The following is a 20,023-nucleotide window of genomic DNA, read 5'->3' as shown; positions in this document are numbered from 1 at the left end:
GAATCGTGCCTGCTGTGCCCATGAAATCCATCCAAACAATAACTTGCCCTCTTTTTGCATGGTAACAGCAAGGAAAATGCAAAAAAAAAGAAAAGAAAAAAAGGATAATAGCTGTTTTAGGACAGCAGGAGACTTTTCTATAATCGTGGCACTTTACAGTAATGACAAAAGTGGGTTTTGGTCTTTTGTTCTCCCCCAGCACCGACCATGTGGACTGGAAATGTGGGTGATGGATGAGCTTAGTTATCTGCGGCCACGAGGAAAAGTGCCTCTGTGACCTCTGGGTGAAAACTCCATCAGACAGTGGCGATCCATTACAACTAACTAGGAACAGCTCACAGGCCTTGTGAGGTCCCGATGTTGTGGCCGCTGGGATCAGTGGGTGTGAGGTCTGTTTGGGTGAGATAAAAATCTCCTTTGCAAGAGAGCTATCAAAATAAGAAGCAGGGACAAATGTAAAAAAGATCATTATAGATACTACTTGTATACTTACTGTTTAATCTTTCATTCATACATCAGTTTTTTTAGCCATATATCAGGATCGTGGGAGGTTGGAGCTTGATTGAACAGTCTTAGGGCGAAAAACAGGGTTTTAAATCTGGATCTGTGAATCTCTATAAACCAAAACCTCAGTTACTCAAATTGTCAGGTCTGTTCATGCACACTCAGTAGTTTAACTGGAATAGTTCATATTTTAACAAAACTTCTGGCAACTGAATAAGCATCTCCTGTTTAGGAATCACTGTGTTATGTGTTATGTTCGTGTTATGCTGGCCATCTAACGAATGTAAGTCGAGTGCTGTCTTCAGCTCTGGTGGCTACAACTCCTGTTGGAACGATCCAGCTCTAACTAGGCATGCCATTTGTTGCTGAGTGGGCAAATAAAGTGGGCCATCAGAAAATCTTCATTAAATCAGCTGCCTGCTGTCTAGAGCTAAGGCTGATTCAAAACAGCAAAGCTGCAAAAAATAAAGATAAAAACAGCTGAAAGATACTTAAAGGCTCCAGGTCTGTGGCCTGAATGATATTTATCAGTATTTTTATGAGTTGCTTCCAAATGATGATACATTTTATGTGTCCAGCAGCAGTGAATGAGCAGAGGCCACAGCAGTTTAAAAGAAAACAGAGAAGGTACCAAGAAAAAAAGAGAATAGAAGCAAAAAGATGTCATTAATCAGCAAGAATCAGACCATTTTACTGGCTATTGATCTCTGAGAATTTAACACTAAACCTGAAAAGTGTGAACAGATGGCCATCCTGTCATGTGTTCCCATTTGAGATCGCGAGTCCCTCATCTCAATTGGAAAACTGCTCCTTCTCAAGGGAAGAAGCCGTTTTCAACCTTTTTTCCTTTCTCTGCTCATTACCCTGCAGTGCCTCCATCTGTCTGTCCGCCAGCCTGAGCTAATGGAGCTGTCGGCTGACAGACAAACAGCCTGCTGCCAGCTGTGCTCGGTCCAGCCTGATAACACTGCACAATGCATTTCAAGCTCTGAAATGGACGACTGGACTGCTAGATTATATTGCAGAGTCGAGGTGTTTATACGTGCATCTGTGCGTGTGTGTTCCCTTGTACGGATATTTGCTCATTTTTGTGTTTGTCTGACTATCTGTGGTCTTTTTCCATTGTTGACAACGGAGATAAACATGTTAAGCAATAAAAGTAAACAGAATAGATGGCGGCACATAGAAAATATCTACAAAGAGCATCAATACTAAGAACACCTCTCCCACAAATTCCAGCGTGGAAGGAAAAGGCAGAGAGGAGAAGAAGAGTCGAAATATGCCAATGAAATATTCATGGCTGCTCCACAGGGGGCGATAAGACATTCACAGAGGTTTAACCTTTTTCTTTCTCTGGCATTAATTTTGCACTGCATCTATACTGTGGAGAATAAACAGATCGAATCCAAACACCAAGGTCAAGAGTTGTCTGTATCAGCGCTGGCCAGTGGTCGTGTCAGACCGGGTTTGATTTGTTACGGCAGGAAGAGAAAAGAGAGTGCTCCCCCGAAGTCCTGGGAAATTTAGCAGTGACGATGGAGGCGGAGATGAAGAACGGGCTGGCAGGGTATCAGTCCTCAGGTGAGCCAGAAAGTTCGGGAACTGAGCTCCAAAAAAAACTAACGTTGTGAAAGCTAAGAGGGAAAATGTGAAAAAGTTCACTACACAGTCCGAGTTGCTGACTTGTGAAACTGCTGAAAAGACAGTTATAGGATGCAGTCACTTTACTTTCTCTCACTCTTACCTATATAATTACCAGTTTAGTGCTTCTCTAAAAAGCTTTTTTGTAATTTGTGAAAGGACAAATTGTATCTGCATGTAAAAATCAATCTGCACCTCAGATGTCTGTTTTTAAACTAAACTGGAAGCTCGTGTGGCTTCCGAAGAACAAACTGGGCTGGAACAACTGACAGCTGTTGTGCTTTTTGGCTTTGAGGAACACGTGCTACAGTGTTGTGCTATACTCGTGCACATGCACGGAAAACCAATCTATTATATAATGTGAAATAATGGTTTCTCACCTGCAAACTGTCGGGTTTTCTTTCTGGGTGGTGGTACTGCTCTGTCCCGTTCTCAATGACTGTAAAAACTGAGAAAACAACACAAAATGAACTTTGCCCAACTAAACAGTCTGAATAAAGTTGCACTTAGTTTTAAAGTAGCAGGATATAACTGCATCAGAAGGCAAAAAAATGGATCTAATGTTGTCACATGTGGAAGAAAATCAAGACTAAATCAAGACCATAAACATGTCTGCAGCGGGAACCATTGACCTGAAAGTGGCACTTCAAATCTAATTGTCATCACTGTGATCATAGAAATCCACACACAGTTTTCAGTTAACATAATTAGCTTTTTTCCCTGTTAGCTTGAGCTAATCATAAAACAAGAGCAGTTGGAAGGCGAGCACATGACACAAGCTAAAAGTGAAGTCATTTCTTCTTTTGTTCGGTTAGTTCAGCAGTATTATTACCATGCTTCAAACAGCATTTTCCAAAACAATGTCTTCTTTTTGTAGTCTTTAGTTCTATCGTCTTAGGCTTAATACTCTGGAGTATAAAGGGTCACTGCATTGCCCTTTACTACAGATGCTATTGTACAGCTGGAAAACCCCGCCCACTGCTGAATCAAGAGCTAAGCACAGTAAAGAACACAGACAAGTTCACAGAACATCTTCTTTAAAGACTGACTTTAATGGAGAATAAGGAGAAAATTTCGTTGATGGTTCATAGATGGAGAATTTGATGTTGCAACCTTCTTTAATTCTCTCATTTATGGGAAGAGCAACAGCGGTGCATTTTTTCCTGTCACTACGTGGCATTAATCCAGATGCACACTGTGTACTGCAGTGAATACTCACCATCATCGCTGTGTTTTCTCGACAGCTCCTGCCTGCTGCTGTGAGCCACAACTTCCTCTGGAACCTTATCCAAATCACTGGTCTGCAAAGACAAAAATCGAACGGGCAAAATTCAATTAGATAAGTGCAGAAATAGAGAAGGAATGATGTACTACTAATTAGTTAGATAGATAGTTGAAGGTTTGAGCACAGGATTAGTTAAAATCCATTCTTTTTTACAGAATAACCAGCTATCTGGGAGTCTGGAGAGCAGTAAACATGCTGTTTCATAGTCTACATTTGGAAACTATTATGAGAACCCCCGTTGAGATCACATTGTCTCTGTAAGCCTCAACTGACACACACATACACCCATTCACTAACAGCTGCAGAGGACAGGACAGACTGGCCCTAACCCAACAGCTTTCAAATGTCATCATACAAAGGTGCGTATCCAGACTGCTCGTGCAGTTTAGCTTACATTAGCAGTGATACAATATGAAGAACAGATTTCCCTGTGCATTAAACGTGCCGATGGAAGAAGGCCGGAAGGGACTTTGGCTAAACAATCATTTTAATTCATCTTCAGAGCTGTAACGTGAGAGTTCCTGTCATAGGTCTGGACCAGACTGCCTTTATTGGTAGTGTTTACAGCCCTGCAGTAGCAATATCTATTTAGATCATCAGCTACACAGTGTCTGCTACAGTGAGACAAAATATAAAGTGTAGTCCATTTCCTGATAGAAAGTCTTTATATGCCACAATAAAGAGGATACTTTATGATATGGACAAAAAGAAACTGGCAAAATAAATATATAAATCTTTAAATAAAAGTAGAGAGAGGTATGTTGCTCTTACAGAGTTTCTGTGGGGAGATTCAGAACCGCTGGCTCTCTTTGTCCTTTGTGCCAATGATGTGCCGAACCTCAGGGCTTCATACACGGGGTCCACCTTATTGCCGCAGGCTTTAGAAAAGCATGTTACAGACACAAAACCATGTGGCAAATTACCAGACTGTAAAACCTTGTGCATTTTATGAAACTGCTCAATTAGAAACCCAGTTTTGGGAGAATTAAGTTGAAATGAACCAAAAGTATCCTATGATAAACTGCTCACCAATAGGCATGACTTCTTTGATGCAGCCATACTGTTCCTGGATCAGTAATGGAGAGCTGTAGTACCGCCGAAAGCCTTTTGGCTGAAGCGAGAAAGACACAGAGTGGTGACAGGCATTAGAGACAAATCAATATACAGCACCGCAGGCAGCAAAGTGCTCCGACCATTAAATACTGCACATAACTCTGTTCGTTTGGAGTCTCTGAATGTGGCTCTCACTTCATAGGGATAAAGTTCTGCTACACTGGATGGTGCACAGGATGGAAGTCAAACACTGTGAATGAATGCAGAGCCTAATATTAATATGAAATACAAAACCTTTAAAGCTTCAATTCCCATCAAGTTCATACTGATAATCCTACACCTGCCAAAAGAATTCGCCAAACATTTAAATCTAACTACCCCGCAAATCGGTCGTATCATTTTTACATTGCTCCTCATTCAAATTTCAATTTTTCACAAGCCTATTGTGAGTCTATCAAAACTGTAACAACATACCTGATACTGAATAGCACTGTGCTCCTTTGTCCTAATTCAGTTTGTTAAATGAAGTTACGGCATCTAACTGCAAAACTGGAAGCTTGCTCAGCTAAATGTCTTTTTTCGAGGACACGGAATATCATTTTCTAAGATCGATCATGTGTTGCGTTTTGTAACCTGTGCATAAGGTAAACAGGGGGGAAGCTGGCAAACGCTACAAAGCAATTCCAGTACTAATCACGGGTTTTCATACACAGATAACGCTCTGTAATGTTGACAATATTCATCACACCATAATGACATGATAACTACAGCAGCACCAAAAAGCGTGTAGGCATGAATACGTGGTCAATGGTCTGTGCTTTTATGGCTTACTCTGCAAAACAAATGACGAAACGAACATATAGAGGATAGTTGGAGAGACAGATGAAGGGCGGAGCGGAGCACAGATGCTGAAGGGGCTGTTTCTGTTTACAAAGTGACGTCAGACTCGGTCCACACTCAATACTGCATTAAGCTGAGGCTGAGAAGCAACATTAGTCCTATTCAGCTTTACTTTTTTTCCCATGCTAATGATGTATAATTTTAAAACTGTGCACGACCATGATAGCAGAGCAGTGGATTTGTTACACAGAGTTAAAATCTGAATGTGCAGCAGTAGAAAACATAATCAAATCTAATACTTTGGTTCATGGAGTTCACTGCTATGAAACCGAGAAGGTCAACTTCTAAAGTTTTTATTGTAATTTATCTGCCTGTCAAGTTTTCCCCCAATCTCCCAGGCCTTCAAACATTTATCATTTATATATCTATTACCTGCCTGCGTTCCATCTAATCAATACCACCCCATCAGGTCTGAATCCTTGGTAAGCATACAGAAGATTGAAATGATGCCTAGTTCCTGGAGACGGTGTCATCTACAGCACACCCAGTAATGATTAATGTATATATTTGCAGTTTATGTTCACACACTGCAGCAATTCATCGATATTGTACTGTTTTCAGTGTTGCTTGATTAAAGCAGCTTAATTTCCCAACTGGATGTGTGGCTCACTGCGCGTTTCTTGCTCATAGGGTTGCCTTTTTTTCCGTTTGTTTACATTTCGAGTACTCAAGTCGCGGGTGGTGAAATCGGCGTCGCTAATCAGTCCTGATTAATTCTTCGTTTGACACTTCTCATGATGAGGTGGCTAAAATAAGCAACCCCTGAGCGCTTCGGGCACATCTCAAGAAACGAGGCGTCAGACTTCCAGGGCCAAACTCATTAAGGAAAAGGTTAAAAGAGCGTGCTCGTTGGAGCCCATCTGGTTCACGTGGCAACAAACAAAGTGATGCCACTCGCTGCTCGATGCCAGAAGTCACAGACAGCTTAGGTTTCTTTTACAAACCATCCAGTATATGACAATTATAGTTTCTTTGCAGTTTCTAAACTTCTTTAGAAAACTGGAAAAAGACACTCATCTGTGAACTTCCTGTTTATTGGGAAAATAGTCCAGGGGAAATGTAATGTTTTGTTTCTGGAAGTATCCAGAAAATGTATTAATTAGAAGGGATCAGTACAATATTAGTATAGCTATATCCTAGCACGTTTTCAAGTAATCTGCATCACGTGTAAAAGGTCAACACATAACACATAAAAAGCACTATGTCAAAGTCTTCTTTGAAAGATTCTTTTTTTTTTTTACAAAAACAGGGAAAACATGTAGTGATTACTGAAAGAAACAGTTCTTGAAAATTTTGTATAAAAGGCAAAACCTTGGCTTGAAAACCTTGAATGTCAATATTTGGTATGAGCACATTCATATGAACTTTCTTTTAATTTCATTAAGTAGTCTTTGGCTTCTTGAAGGACATTCAAATCTTATCTGTTTAATACCAGAAAGTCTGTGCAGAAATGAATGGTGGCTCAAGACTTTTGCACTGTAGCTCTTGGTTGGGTCCAAGAGATTTTTGTTTCTGGGTTCTGACTTTGCCTCGTATTACACTATTTTTTAACGTTTTGGACTGCTGCTGTATACTTTTGATACTATTGAGTGTTTGAGTTTTGCTTTTGCTTCATAGTTTTGCAATCCTGTGTTTTGGTTCATGTTTCCATTGATACTGTAGTAAGATAAGCTTTTATTTGAGCATTTGAGCATTCTCTTGTTTTGCTTTATTTTAGCTTTAGCTATTTTAGCTTCAGTTCCTACTTTGAGTTTCTCTCTTTATTACATCATCCAGCTCATCTTCCTATGCTTAGCCATCTGTTCTCAAGTGTTCCCCATCTCAGTCTTTATGTTTAGTGTGAGTCTTCTTGGCTCCATGTTTAGCATTTGTCTTTTGGATGGTTCCCACTTTACTTCGAGGCTCTGTTTCCTTCATGCCTCGTGTTCGTTTTGCTTCCCACTTGCTTCCCACCAACTGTCCTGATTGTTTTCACCCGTGTAATCCCCTTCGCCTGTGTCTCGGTCCTTGTATAAATAATCCAATCTCTCTCTCTTTGTCCTCAGAGTAAGAAGTTTGACGTGAGTTCAAGCTGGTTATCAGCTCACTAATGCTGTGTTCCTGAATAAGTCAGAAGTCAGAGTTTCTGAGTTCCCAGTCAGAAGTTAAATCTGGAATGCCCCCTCAACTCAGCCCCAGCAACCCAGAGTCAACAATCCAAGCTGGCGGCATTGAACATAAACAGTAGTAAAACTGTAAAACTTTTAATCTGTACTGCCACCGTTGTGTATTTGTGCCTCACTAAATAAACCATACGCAGAGCACTGACCCAGCTCTATCCGTGAATGTGCTGCGGCGGTGTTTTAAGTGCAAAAAAAATAGTGATAGCTCTACCTAGCTTAAGAACCAAACCAAAACCTGTTTTTCTTCACTTTTTCTGCTACGCACTCAAGAAACTCAGGTGTGACGTCACTCCCTGGTTCAGACATCCGAGGTCCGAGTTGTCTGGAGCGCCGCATCAGTTAACCTAATCGGTTTTCTCTGGTGTTCAGATAAAAGGGGTGGCATCTGACTAATCGCAATTACTGATAAGTGTACTGGCAGCAGAGCGGCTGGTTGCGTAAAAGAAGATAAAACTGTACTGTGGGAAAAATATGAAGAGGTTAAACGAATAATACAGGCTAAAAGCAACGTAGCTGCTGCAGACAAATCAGCAGTGTGAGTTTGCGCGAGAGGAAAAGCAGTAGCACTAAAAGCACTGTATGAATGTGTGAGTACTCTAAGCGCTTTGGTCAGTAAGACTGGGAAATAACTACTAAATTAATGAAGTCTGGTATATCTGGAGGCAGCAAAGACAGCTGGAAAAAATGCAGACTGTAGAATTAACAGACTTGCCAACATCACCGCTCTGTCACTATGACACAGGAGAAACTCGTGTTATAATTACATTTTACTTTTACATTTGGTGGTGTTTAACGATCTGAGATTAAAGATGAAATGTAAATAGAATTCAAACATAGGTTTTGTCTATGTGCAAATAGGTGTCAGGGGGAAAATAATCGAAGAATAAATAGGAATAAATGTCTAAGAATCTCTATTTAACACTAACGGTCATCAGGAGCAGACAAAGACTTCAGACCATCGTGCTATTCTTGCACAGAAGTTTGTGGGATCTTCCAGGAATGGTAAAGTTATTTTCCGGAGAATTGGTTGGTGAGTAAGCGGTGATTTAATATCTTGATCATAACCACCTGGTAGGTCTTCAGCATTAGTTACGTTAACCACTTTCATAGTACAGAAAAACCAGGATTAATCCTAATGTTACCCAGATAAGACAAAGTCCTGCTTCATTTGTCTAGGTTCCCTGTCTGCTCCTCATGTTTTCCATTATCCCCTACCTGTTTTTGGACTGATCTCACATCATCTACCTTCGTGTCTTGCATTTGGGTGGCTGTCTACATGCTACTTCCTTGACAACACATGGCAAATCGCTTCAGTGACTTCGCCCTTTTTGAGAAGCTAAACCAAATTTGGCAAAGCACCCGCATCTCAGAGATCTGGTGCGTGTCCCTTCTGACCTCAGAGACCGTAGCACTGAGACTTTGAACCATCATTTGCGCTGAGTACAAAGGAAACACAAAACGATAAAACATCTGGATGAAGCAGTGGAAGTCTTGGAGGTGTTGCAGCATTGTGCAGAACCCCTGTTATTGTTGATATTTGCGATAAACACTGCTCATCAAAAGCTGACGAGTGAATCACCGCGTTCATTATGAGCAATGAGCTAAATTAGTTAAACTACTTTTCGGATCACATTGTCGAAGCAGATTTTTAAGTTCAATATGTAAAACATGCACTGTTGTGAGGGTTTTAGCTGCGTTTCACAGAGTGACTCACAATGAACTGACACATATTGATTAATAATCATGTTTGATCCAAACTGGCAAGTCTCCCAGAAACGTTATTTGTACTGGAGCTGTCGGGGCTGAACGTTAACATAAACCGAGTGCGTCAGAAAAAAGGCGTCAACTTCTCTTTTTAAGTGACCACCATACTATACTGCAAACTGCAGTGTAGTATTTATGTGGAAAAAAGAAAACACATTCCTGTAGAATAAGAAAAACTTGCTGTTAACTGATTATTGTCAGCCCTGAAAAGGTTGTGTCCAGCTTAGCTGTAGTAAAACATTTAACTGAAGTAATGTTATGTAACCAGCAAAGCTGAACTACATGTTGAATAGCAGTAATTATCAGCAGCACTTGATACAGAGTCTCTACAAATGTATGAGTGGGTACAGAAACACACTGGTTTCATGTTAGCAAAGATTCAAAGGATGAGCTAACTTAGTTTCTTTCTGAGTGGCTCTCAGGCCAAGAGAAACAAGCATGGCAGCAGAAGAGTCCAAGTTTAGAGTTAGTTGAATTTAGAGCTGTACTCCACTGGGGAAACTTCCCTTTTTATGCTCGACCTCTCGACCTCATTTTCCACTCCTGAGAGCCGATCATATCTACAGGCCTCATCTCTAAGGCATCTGGTGGAAAGACGACACAAAGAAAAAGGAGAAGGAGGAGTACTGCCAAATTATTTACACGCATTGATTCACTTTATCCGACTCAACTTATTCCATTTCCTTTAGTAATTTCAGACAAATTTGCTAAGTTGAGGTGTGGACACGAAGTATACATCCAAACATGTGGCTCTAAAGTCTCTTTCTTCAGTGCAGGATGAGCACAAATGATTAAAAGGTCCCAGTTTGATCCAGTCTTCCAACTTTTGGAAGTGAAAATGCTTCTTGGCAGTTGCTTTTACAAGTCAGACTCCCCAGTTAAAAACACCCGGACCACCCCGGTGGACCCATTCCACAACCAGGTTTCATTTTAATTTCATTCACAGATGATGCGAGCCATTCAAGATTGTGAATCATACAGAACACTAATTTAGGTTGTTATCACTCTATAATGAGGCTGTGATGCGTTTCTTGGGGAGAAACCACATTTTGGGGCGAAACGACACAATAATAATTATTTTCTCCAAGTTTTTCATCACATGAACACATTTGAAACCTCTCTCACTGAATGTTGTGGTTCCTGAGCATCGGCTCGTTAATAGGGAAACTTCCTAAATTAAACAATACAGGTTCTGGATTTAAAGCACACTGTAGATTTTTTGCTGAAAGCCCCTAGAAAGGCGGTTGTGGATCATGAGGTTTATTCATTCACTTAATCTGATCCCCAGATCCTCGTGTCTGTATGAGGAAAGATGTTCGGTATCGCATTGGACCCCAAAAACTCACCACATGTCAATGCTGCGTACCATAAAAAACATGCTATACAGGCATGCAAATGTGGCTTGTAGTGCAAATCACTTCAGTTGTTGATAAGACTAGAAAAGTGCTGCATAGCTGCAGTCCATTTGCATTTTACAGACTTTAGATGAACACATAAAATATCAGATAAGGTCCTTAATAACCACTCCACCCTATAATTCCACAGTTCCCCGAGTGTTAAAGTAAGGCCGCTACTCTGAAATGTCAAACACATCATAAAGCCTGCCCATGTGACTTCATCAATAGTGGGTTTAAGAAGCTGCCACTCGGTGACCACGTTTGTCCAGAAGCGTGGCAGAACTTGAGAGAGGAGGGGAGGAGGTCAGTGTTTTTGTAAACGATGAGTTGCATTATCTAACACAGAGACAGCGATGATATAACGATGATGAGGAGGATGACGAGGATGGATGGTGGTCACAGATGTACTTGCACACTCACACATAGAGTGTGATTTCTGAATAAGCACATTCTGCTGGGAAGCGGTCAGACAGCCAGTTCTGATCTGCTATCACAGTACTGACATCAATAATTATATTCCTGAGACGCAGTCTCCCGAAAGAGTCTTGACGGCTTCTCTTATTTTATATCATGCATCTTACCAGTTTCCCCATGCATCGCTGCTGCCCAACACCGTTCTCACACTTGTGGTGGAGGCTCATCTTGCAGGCTTTGCAGCGGAGGCCGTGCTTCGCCGTGTTTCCCGCCAGGAACACCACATGCTTGGCTGTTGTGCCTGATACATACAGACAAAGAGGCAATGTCGGGAGCTGGAATCAAATTGTGTTCTTACAACCAAACAGCAATTTACAGAGAAAAAAAATCAGAGGAGATGAAAATATTGTCCAGAACGGCGTCTCATTTATTTATTCATTGTTTTTACACTCTTATTCCTAGTTTCTGGAGCCCTTCCCAGCATGCACTGAGAAAAACCTGTGAAATGACATGTGGAACATTTTAACAGGGACAAAAATTTACAAAATGCAACTCACAGCGTGCACTTCTACAAAAATCAGTCCGACTGTGACTGAGCCAGGCGTGTCTCCACCGTGTTAATATCGCTCGTCAAACTGCTACCTGTTTGCAGGTTCGCTGTCACTTAGTAATGCCTGACTCACAGCTGATGAGATAATTGAAGATTAATTTGAGATCCAAAAGTTATGCAACGATGCAGGTGCAATCATTTAGCAAGAGTGTGTGTGTATTTGTGCACGCAGGTGTGTAGATTAATAAAAGAAAAATAAAGGGAAATGGAGCGAAGGATGGAGAAACGAAAATGAGAAGGACAGGGCGGAGTCTTAAAGGTATAACAGAATGAACCTCACAAAGAAAGATACCAGCAGTAGATGTGCATTAAATAGGGAATATTGGTACTTTTAGCAGTTGAGGAGCACGTATGTCTATAAATCCCTACATGCCCCACACACCTTGAGTTCTTTGCCCGACCCTTCCTGCCCTTTTTTCTCTGTTTGCCATCCTCTCAGAAGTTTGCAGCAGTCAATCTTCAGTGAAGCAAACGTAGCCCAACTTCCGCTTATTTCGTTGGTTCATTATAAAAAACAATGTTTCTCTTTCACGTTTGAAGGAAGAAGACCTTGCTTTATGCACCTAATGGTAAGAAGTTCAGGGTGTCAACTTCCTAACCTAAAAAATATAAACAACCGTGATATCACTGTCAATCACAGACCATATTCTTTGCCAAGGGCAAAAGAAGTTAGCTATATGACATATTTACCTGTAGGCTCAGAGTTATCATTCCCTACCCTCTATTCCAGTCAGATACAAATGAGAGACGAGTAAGCTGGCCAAAGCCTTGACCTATTTTCCAATAAAAGTGATAAATCAGTCCAAATCAAAGCTGGTAAGCTAATAACTTTAGTGTTTAAGCTAATGGACAGCTATTATGACTGCTGTGCATCAAGCGACATGAGGCAAGATATGAAAAAAAGACTAATTTATCTTCTTATGAAATAAGTGGGGAGTCTGTGGAGTAATAAATCTAACATGGCAAGATAAAATCAATAAACTGGTATGAGACATACAGCACATACCACGCTAAAAAAAACAAACATCACTTACAACCAGCCACTGTATATCCTATGAGAGCTCGTTCATATTAACAAAAGAGTACAATATTTCCAAGTCCCAGAGCTGCTATTAGTTGGAATCTGGCAGCTATGCAGCTCTGGCTCTTCATTGATTAATCAATAAGCACGTGCCCTGCTTAGGCCCACGCTCTTCATATGTGCGTGTGAAAATGTGGACATGCGAAAGGAAACATCGATCTGCTCTGTGAGCATCAAAGGGAACAGACACAACATAAGATGATCTGTCTGCTCCAAGTTTCCTCACAGAAGTGTTGTCAGTATGTGTCGTTTCTGTTTACTGTGGACCCGCCACAGTGGCAAGGAAACAATGTCGTGATTTCAGTCCAGATCATCCTCAGAAATGCACGTTCAGTTTCACGAGTGGGTCGAGGGGGGTCACCGAGCAGAGGTAATCAGAGGAAACCTGACCCCCCCACAAAAGGACTGTTAACACGAGATACTGTGTGCTTAAGAAACTAAGCTCGTTGTGTGTAGTTTACTTAGCCAACAAGGGGGAAAAATCTCTGCCTGCTCTTCATGTGCTGTAATGTAAACTGGCGTCACAGCTATTTGGATCTGGACAGCAGTGACAGGAACTTGAAACTCAGTAATGGGTGGAAAACAGTATCTGTATTTCCCATTTAAAGCTGTTGTGTCGCTTGGCTGAGGTGGAGTTAGTGATGCTGAGACAGAAACTGAGAGAAACGCGATCCCGGCCCTGAACCCTCGCCACAGAACAACAGAACAACAATGACAGACGCGGAGGCAATGAGAAGCAACCTGCGCCGATTTCTAGGTCGCTCTAAATCAGGTCAACTGATTGTGTTGCTTAACGAGCACCTCGAGTTTCATTTCCCTTCAGGTCAACAAACGATCTCCCTGCGATATCTCTGAGACATCCGGATTCAAGCTCTCGTCCGTGCACTGGGACAGGGAGCAAATTAAGCGCTTGTCAAGCTGTTGTTGATCGGCTTGTTTGAGCTGACTCATTCCAACATGGGGGAATAATGAGACGCCTCCATGTTAACTAATAAGGGAACAAACCGCTGTGTTTCAGCAGGCACATATAGGAAGGTGACACTGTCATCCTCCTGAGGTAATGGAAGGATAATGATGTTAGTCTGGATGTGTGTATGTGTGTGTATAGGTGCTTTTTCATTGAGGGCTTGAAGACATTATAGCTGCGGGGAATCTGAGTGACAGTGCTGATCTCTCTGGCATTTGCTTTTTTTTTTTGTGGATACTCTGCCATTAAAGCTTATTATTCATTTACAGTACAGTAAAGGACAAGACTCCTGCCAGCTTTTCTGTACCGTCTTCATCTCACCTCATAACCTCTCTCATTCCATTTCCTCCTCTCTCCTCCCGACAGCCCTTCTCTCAGCCATACATTGATCCATTAAGCCGTCGTCCTTACTTCACGCCTCCTGATTTCCCGTGCAAATAACCCTAACTGAGACAATAACCCTTCCACCTCGTCTTCTTCTTAAACTCTGACCACAAGAAGCTTTCTTTACAATTACTTGCAGACTTGCAGTTAGTTTCTTCCACAGCATCGGTCATCAAGCAGTCTTTCAGTGTATCTGTTAGCATTGTTTATTTATTTATTCACATATCTGATCAATGTCAGATAGCACTGTTGCTGTTACATCTCAACAGCCACAGTAACTGCTGAGATATAAGAGTCTGGAGCACGTGGAAACCTCTGGGACTGAAAAATTAAGCCAGTACAGAGATGCAGAAAAACCTTTACTCAACTGGCATCTATAGCAAGTTTTCATTCAAAACCTTTTATGCACAGCTAATCTGATTTCATTGTATTAAGTCATGAAGTGATGTGGCGTTACAGGCATAGCTGCTTTAGGGTTTTCACCAGCATCCCTTAATAAAAGCATAAAAATAGCATCACAATTAATTATGGAAGAGCTTTAATTAATAGCTGGTAATGACGCAGCTCCACCCTCTTACCCTCTCATGGACAAGACAAATTGTCACACTTTATGTCCATCTTTTGTATACAGTCTATGGTCCGGGAAATAAATGACCTTCCCGTCAACTGACAGATGCTGAAATTACCGCTTTGAGCCAATGCTCAAACTTCAATACATCAGTTTTTGTTCACATTTAACTGTCTTTAAACTTTTCATGAGCCGATTTTCTCCAGATGACATTTTCCCCAATGGCTCCCATGCAGTTTAACATTTGGTAATGGGTTTTTGTTAGTGGCGTGCTGGTGCGTGAGACACTTTCAAGGCAGGGCGGACAACGTCAGCTGCTGGATTTAACACTAAAATAGATAAATTCAGAATCAGAGATGTTCAGAGATGTCGCAGCACGTACCGCTTGCATTCTGGGTAACAGAAAAAGCTATATGGTGCGTGTGAGATGTGTGCGTGAAGTGCAGTGTGTCACTGAAATGTAACAAAACACCGGAAAACGCCACTGACACCAGCATGAACAAAACTCTCACATAGTAAGTGCATGAGTAGTGTATGTGTATTAGAGGGAGATGTAATAAAGTGTCATTCAACACCACAGCCAAGCATCTCTACTGGGAAAACCTTGACCTCCTAGCACAAGATTAATTTCTTTGCGCGGTCAACTAAACCTGTCATGTACATTTAAGGAGTTTAATTGCACCGATTAGTTCGTGTTAATTTTGCCAGATTATTGAGTTTTGTTAATCCCAGGTGTGAGCATGGATCCTTTGGGTCTTTTAGGGGATTTTGAAAGTAAATAACTGTTTAACTCGTATAAGCTGACAGAGATTTCATGACATAGTCTGCACATATCCTGCATATTCTGTCATCGCAGAAAATCAGGAGCAAGAATAGTCCTACATTTTTAAGCTTTTTCTTTCTTGTCTGAAAAAGGCGAAAATTACCAGGGAAACGAGCGAACTGTGAGGATGGATGCTTTATGTGCAAATGCCATACATACCATAGAGACTATGTAATAAATGACAGAAAACACAAGCATGGAACAGAATGAGAAGACGTTTAAAGTGGCAGAAAAGTCTGGTTTGAAAACTGAATACAGCTCTTTTGTTTTTATTGATCCTTGCTGATGCAGAAAAGCATGAAGAAGGAAACAGTCCTTGGTTATTCTGTGAGTACATCTAATGTTATGCAAATCCAAATTTCAGTATGTGAAAGTAAACGGGCATCTATCTTACATACAGGTGATTTTGAAAAATGAATTAAAAACTAATATCTTTATTGCTCAAACAGGAATTAATCTCTTTGTTCTACTACCTTACCTTCATCTAGTAGACCTAATGAATGAGTCAGCGAGCACTATACTATAATTAAACCTATTTTTATTCTAAATGACACACCGAAATTGACGCATTGAGGTAATAAAAGACTCCAGTAGGAAGAAGGTGGGTGTTTATTTCTTTTATGTCTGCCTTACGCAATAATAGCATACATGTATTAGACTTCTGATTATTTAATAATGAAGGTGCATCATAAATACACTAAACACATAGATTTATATGGCATTTTTTCTGAAATAGGAACAATTCATATTAGATTGATCCTAGTGTCTAAAAGAAAAACAGCACATCCTTGCTATATTTTTGCAGATTTAGTGTATGTGATATTTTTTATAACAGCTTATTCATTTATTTTGTTAGAAAGTCAAATATCTGCTTGCAGCACTATTTGTGTACCTTTAGAGGTGCAAGACAGGATATCAGTGCATAAAAATGTGAACTTTACTTGAAAAATGTTATAAAAACTTGTTGCATGATTATCTAACTCCATAAACCTGGAGACATTCCTCGTGGGTGGCCATTAGGATTTAATAATCAATCCAATCAGTTTGAGTCCACCCTTCTCCTCCTCTAGTGTCTCTCCTTCTGTCTCCTGTGTGCTGCTCTTTGACTCTGGGACGCTGAGTCAGAATTTGATAACACCATCGCATATCATTGCACACAAACACACAGACACACACAGGGAGGGAGAGCGATAGTGTTCTCATTAAGGTGGGACAACTGAAGACGAGGGCAGCATCTTTTTTTCATGTGCGGACCAGAGGGCAGCGCAGCATCACATCCTCACCACCAACAGACCAGCTGAGTCTCATTCAAAGCCACTGGATGCGCCTCACTGACCACGCCAGATAAAACAGACCAGCGTATGTTACAACGTTCATAAATGTGTAGCAGTATGTGTGCTGAAGCTGCGAAAAGTTTTTTTCTGTGGCCTCGCATTAGAAAAAGTTTCCCTCTTGTTCGGATTCTATCTCTGGGTGATGATAAATTCTGTGTTACTCCAAGAAAAGCCTCTAAATTTCCTTTAATGTGAGCGAAAATCGGGTTAAAATCATAAAATTAATCTGTAGAACTCAACTCTACTTTCCGATATAAATTTATTTAACTGTGGTAAGAACTTCATAAAACTCATGATCAAGTACTGACTTTAACTTTATTGCAAAAATAACGCCAAAGTGGATATCCTCCCTGGACTTTCTAGCAAGAGGCTGCCCGTTTACAAGGTATTCATTTTATAAATCAGCCACACCACAACATCTTATCCCAACCACAGTAAAAGCAGTATGCTTACACTGTTCAGCCAAACAGATAATTGTTATGCACTGTGACAGTCCAGAAGCCTTCATCCAAAACTTGTGAGACATAATTTACATGAAGACATTTATAAATGGCATAAATGTGTTTTGTTATATTTAAAAACCTGGGTGTCTGGGAATAATAGTCTGTGTATATGGAGTGACGGTTGTGTACCTGATCTGAGCACAACTATTTCATAACCAATCAAAGACGTGCACGTGTTTCTTTTTCACTGCAGTGATATGATAAATATCGCCTGATTTGTATGAAAACCCTGAATGGACCACTGTTTGACACAGCAGCAGTGTCACTATTTATCCACCTGCCTCATAACCATGAAATACTTTTTGCGCTTGAACTGCAACTTCTAATTGCGCAAATAGAAGCAGAAACTCTTGCAAGATATTAAACTGATGGCATAACTACAATTATAAACGTAGGTGCTCGTTTACATGCCTACCTTCCCGGTACGGAGTCTGATCTCTCTTATCTGCTACCAAACGTGATGCCAGGGGCTAGTTGAGCAGATTGTAATTATCAAACTGCAGACTCCCTGAGATGCAGAGCCTTAGCAGTGATGGTTAAGCCAAAGGAACCAGAACATCTGGCAAGGGGAAAACAGGTAGCTGTGCTGGCACAGACGTTGCTGGCTATCTGACACCCCAGCAGACAGATGGAGGGACTGGGCTCAGTGTGTGAATCAGAAGGATGGAGATACTTTGGTCACGTGTCAACAGATTAAGTCAGATGCTCAGTGTCAGGTGTGCAATTGTCTTTTTTTTGTTGTTTAGATGCTCATGGTGTGTGTTTTAGAGCTTTGCCAACTATTCATACTGGATAATGGAGCATAAATCCACATGTCACGTTGCGTTCAACCCTTTGCACACTTTAATGCATGTTTCTCTGGTGGAAGAACACCTAGTGGAGAGCTCATTATTAAAAGGTTTTTCCTCACGATATGATTGCAGGGCTCATTGGATGATCAGGCATTTGCCTTCTCAGCTGTGTTTGATGTTATGATGAAGGAGAGCAGTGCTTTTACCCCTACCTACAATCATGTGGTTGCAGACGTCGCAGAACGTGGGCTTCTTAAAGATGTGCTCCATGAAGCAGTGTCCTGCCGAGTCTAACTGCATTGGGTTGCGTGGTTGTGAGCGCGACGTGGGAGGAGGAGCGCAGGGAATAGCCGGAGGAACTGGAGGAATGGGGAGGTTGGTGCTGTGCGGTGGGGCCATCCCAATGTTGCAAAGATGGCCCGTGCTGCTGCTCACGTCTGAGAGGAGCTCCGTCTTGTTTTCGCTGCTGTTCCGGAAGAAGTTGTCGGCGCTCTTGCTGCGGACGCTCTTGGTCTTGAAGGACAGGGAGCGTTTGAGTCTTTGCAGCTGAAACAGGAGAGGATGAGTTCAAGAAAAGTGGAGCAAAGAAGAGAAAAAGACAGACTGCTTGAGAGAAAATGAGGAGACAGAAAATTTTTGAATGACCAAGTCCATTTGTGCAGTAACCTTCAGGCAAATCTCATTCACTGATGCCCGATAACATGACTATTACCGTGGTCTCAACTTATCACCTTTCAGTAGAAAACTTTCCAGGTTCCCTAGCTGGGAGGGTAATGTGATTTTCTGGTTAGGCCAGTGTATCACATTAACACCATTCCTCACACACTGTGCTGTCATTTCTGGCAGCAGCCCCTATCAATCTCATTATGCTTCTCCTTTACAGTAACGCTATTCATAATGCTCCACGCTGACAAATCATTTAATTTAACCAGTGTGTGTACCCCTGAAAACCACTCAAATCTGGGCTCAGACACATCATAAAGAATTGCTAAGCCACTCTAATGTGATTTTATGGTTCAGCTTCCAGGCTGGTGTGTGGCTATAAATCCCCGATTGAAAAATAGATTATGTTTTCTGATAGGTCGGGAAAGACTCCTAATGATTCTCTCACACAGCACCGACTTGTCTTTACATCCGCCTTTTGTAAACACCTCTGAGGATTTATTCGTCCTCTTCGGTGTTTGTCGCAAAGCACGCAGACGCAGTCATACGTGGTGCATTGTTTCTGCGCTTGTCATTTTTGTGAACATGCCTGCACAAATTGCTTAGAGTGCTTATCATTGCGGCTTTGTTATGGTGAAGATCAATCAGTCCTGCAAGTCAATCTGGAAACAATCAATTTTAGACCCTTTCTCTGTCATCATCACCCACGCATGAACGCATACACACAGAAGCATGAACCTACAGAACAAATACATCCTCCTGCAACCTGTTACAGCTGTTTTCCTGCTGATCCATGAAAAGAAAAACAGTAGTAAAAGTAGATGGAAAACCTATTTCTTCCGGTAAATGTGTGATGATGTGTGATGATAAAGGGCACTGCCCTCTTTTTTGCTCTACTGTGGCTTTAATGTATATAAAATAAAGCACAGTGAAGGCATGTGTGCATGCATCGAGGAGCTCATGCTGTATTTCGATGGCGCCAAATCTCTATGAGTTCTCAGCTCTCTGTTAGCAGGGAGGGTTAATGGGGGCTGGGTGGAGCACTGCAACACAATCCGCCAAAGCCATTTATCACATGGGATTATAACTCAAATGACTTCAAATACAATGCAGCTTAAACAAAGAGTGCCCTCTAAAAATATGGGTGAAGATGGACTTAACCTGGTTTGGCACTGACTT

The 20,023-nt window shown here is 41.3% G+C and overlaps 1 protein-coding gene across 3 annotated transcripts in view; it reads right to left on the bottom strand.

Annotated features, from left to right (window-relative positions):
• stac (SH3 and cysteine rich domain) overlaps positions 1-20,023 on the bottom strand; it is a 29,573-nt gene that overhangs the window by 7,849 nt on the left and 1,701 nt on the right. For all 3 annotated transcript variants that reach the window (XM_087832842.1, XM_006798542.2, XM_035911015.1), the window contains 6 exons: positions 18,394-18,727; positions 11,288-11,421; positions 4,460-4,541; positions 4,202-4,308; positions 3,365-3,446; positions 2,526-2,593 (listed from right to left, as the gene is read on the bottom strand). In XM_087832842.1, coding sequence (XP_087688968.1) covers positions 2,526-2,593; positions 3,365-3,446; positions 4,202-4,308; positions 4,460-4,541; positions 11,288-11,421; positions 18,394-18,727 — 807 coding nt within the window. The remainder of the gene's footprint in view (positions 1-2,525; positions 2,594-3,364; positions 3,447-4,201; positions 4,309-4,459; positions 4,542-11,287; positions 11,422-18,393; positions 18,728-20,023) is intronic.

Source organism: Neolamprologus brichardi, chromosome 19 (assembly GCF_056152115.1).
Source record: "Neolamprologus brichardi isolate AB-2024 chromosome 19, ASM5615211v1, whole genome shotgun sequence".
Taxonomy (NCBI): domain Eukaryota; kingdom Metazoa; phylum Chordata; class Actinopteri; order Cichliformes; family Cichlidae; genus Neolamprologus; species Neolamprologus brichardi.
The sequence above is the reverse complement of the archived record's forward strand: the minus strand, read 5'-3'. Positions and strand labels throughout refer to the sequence as shown.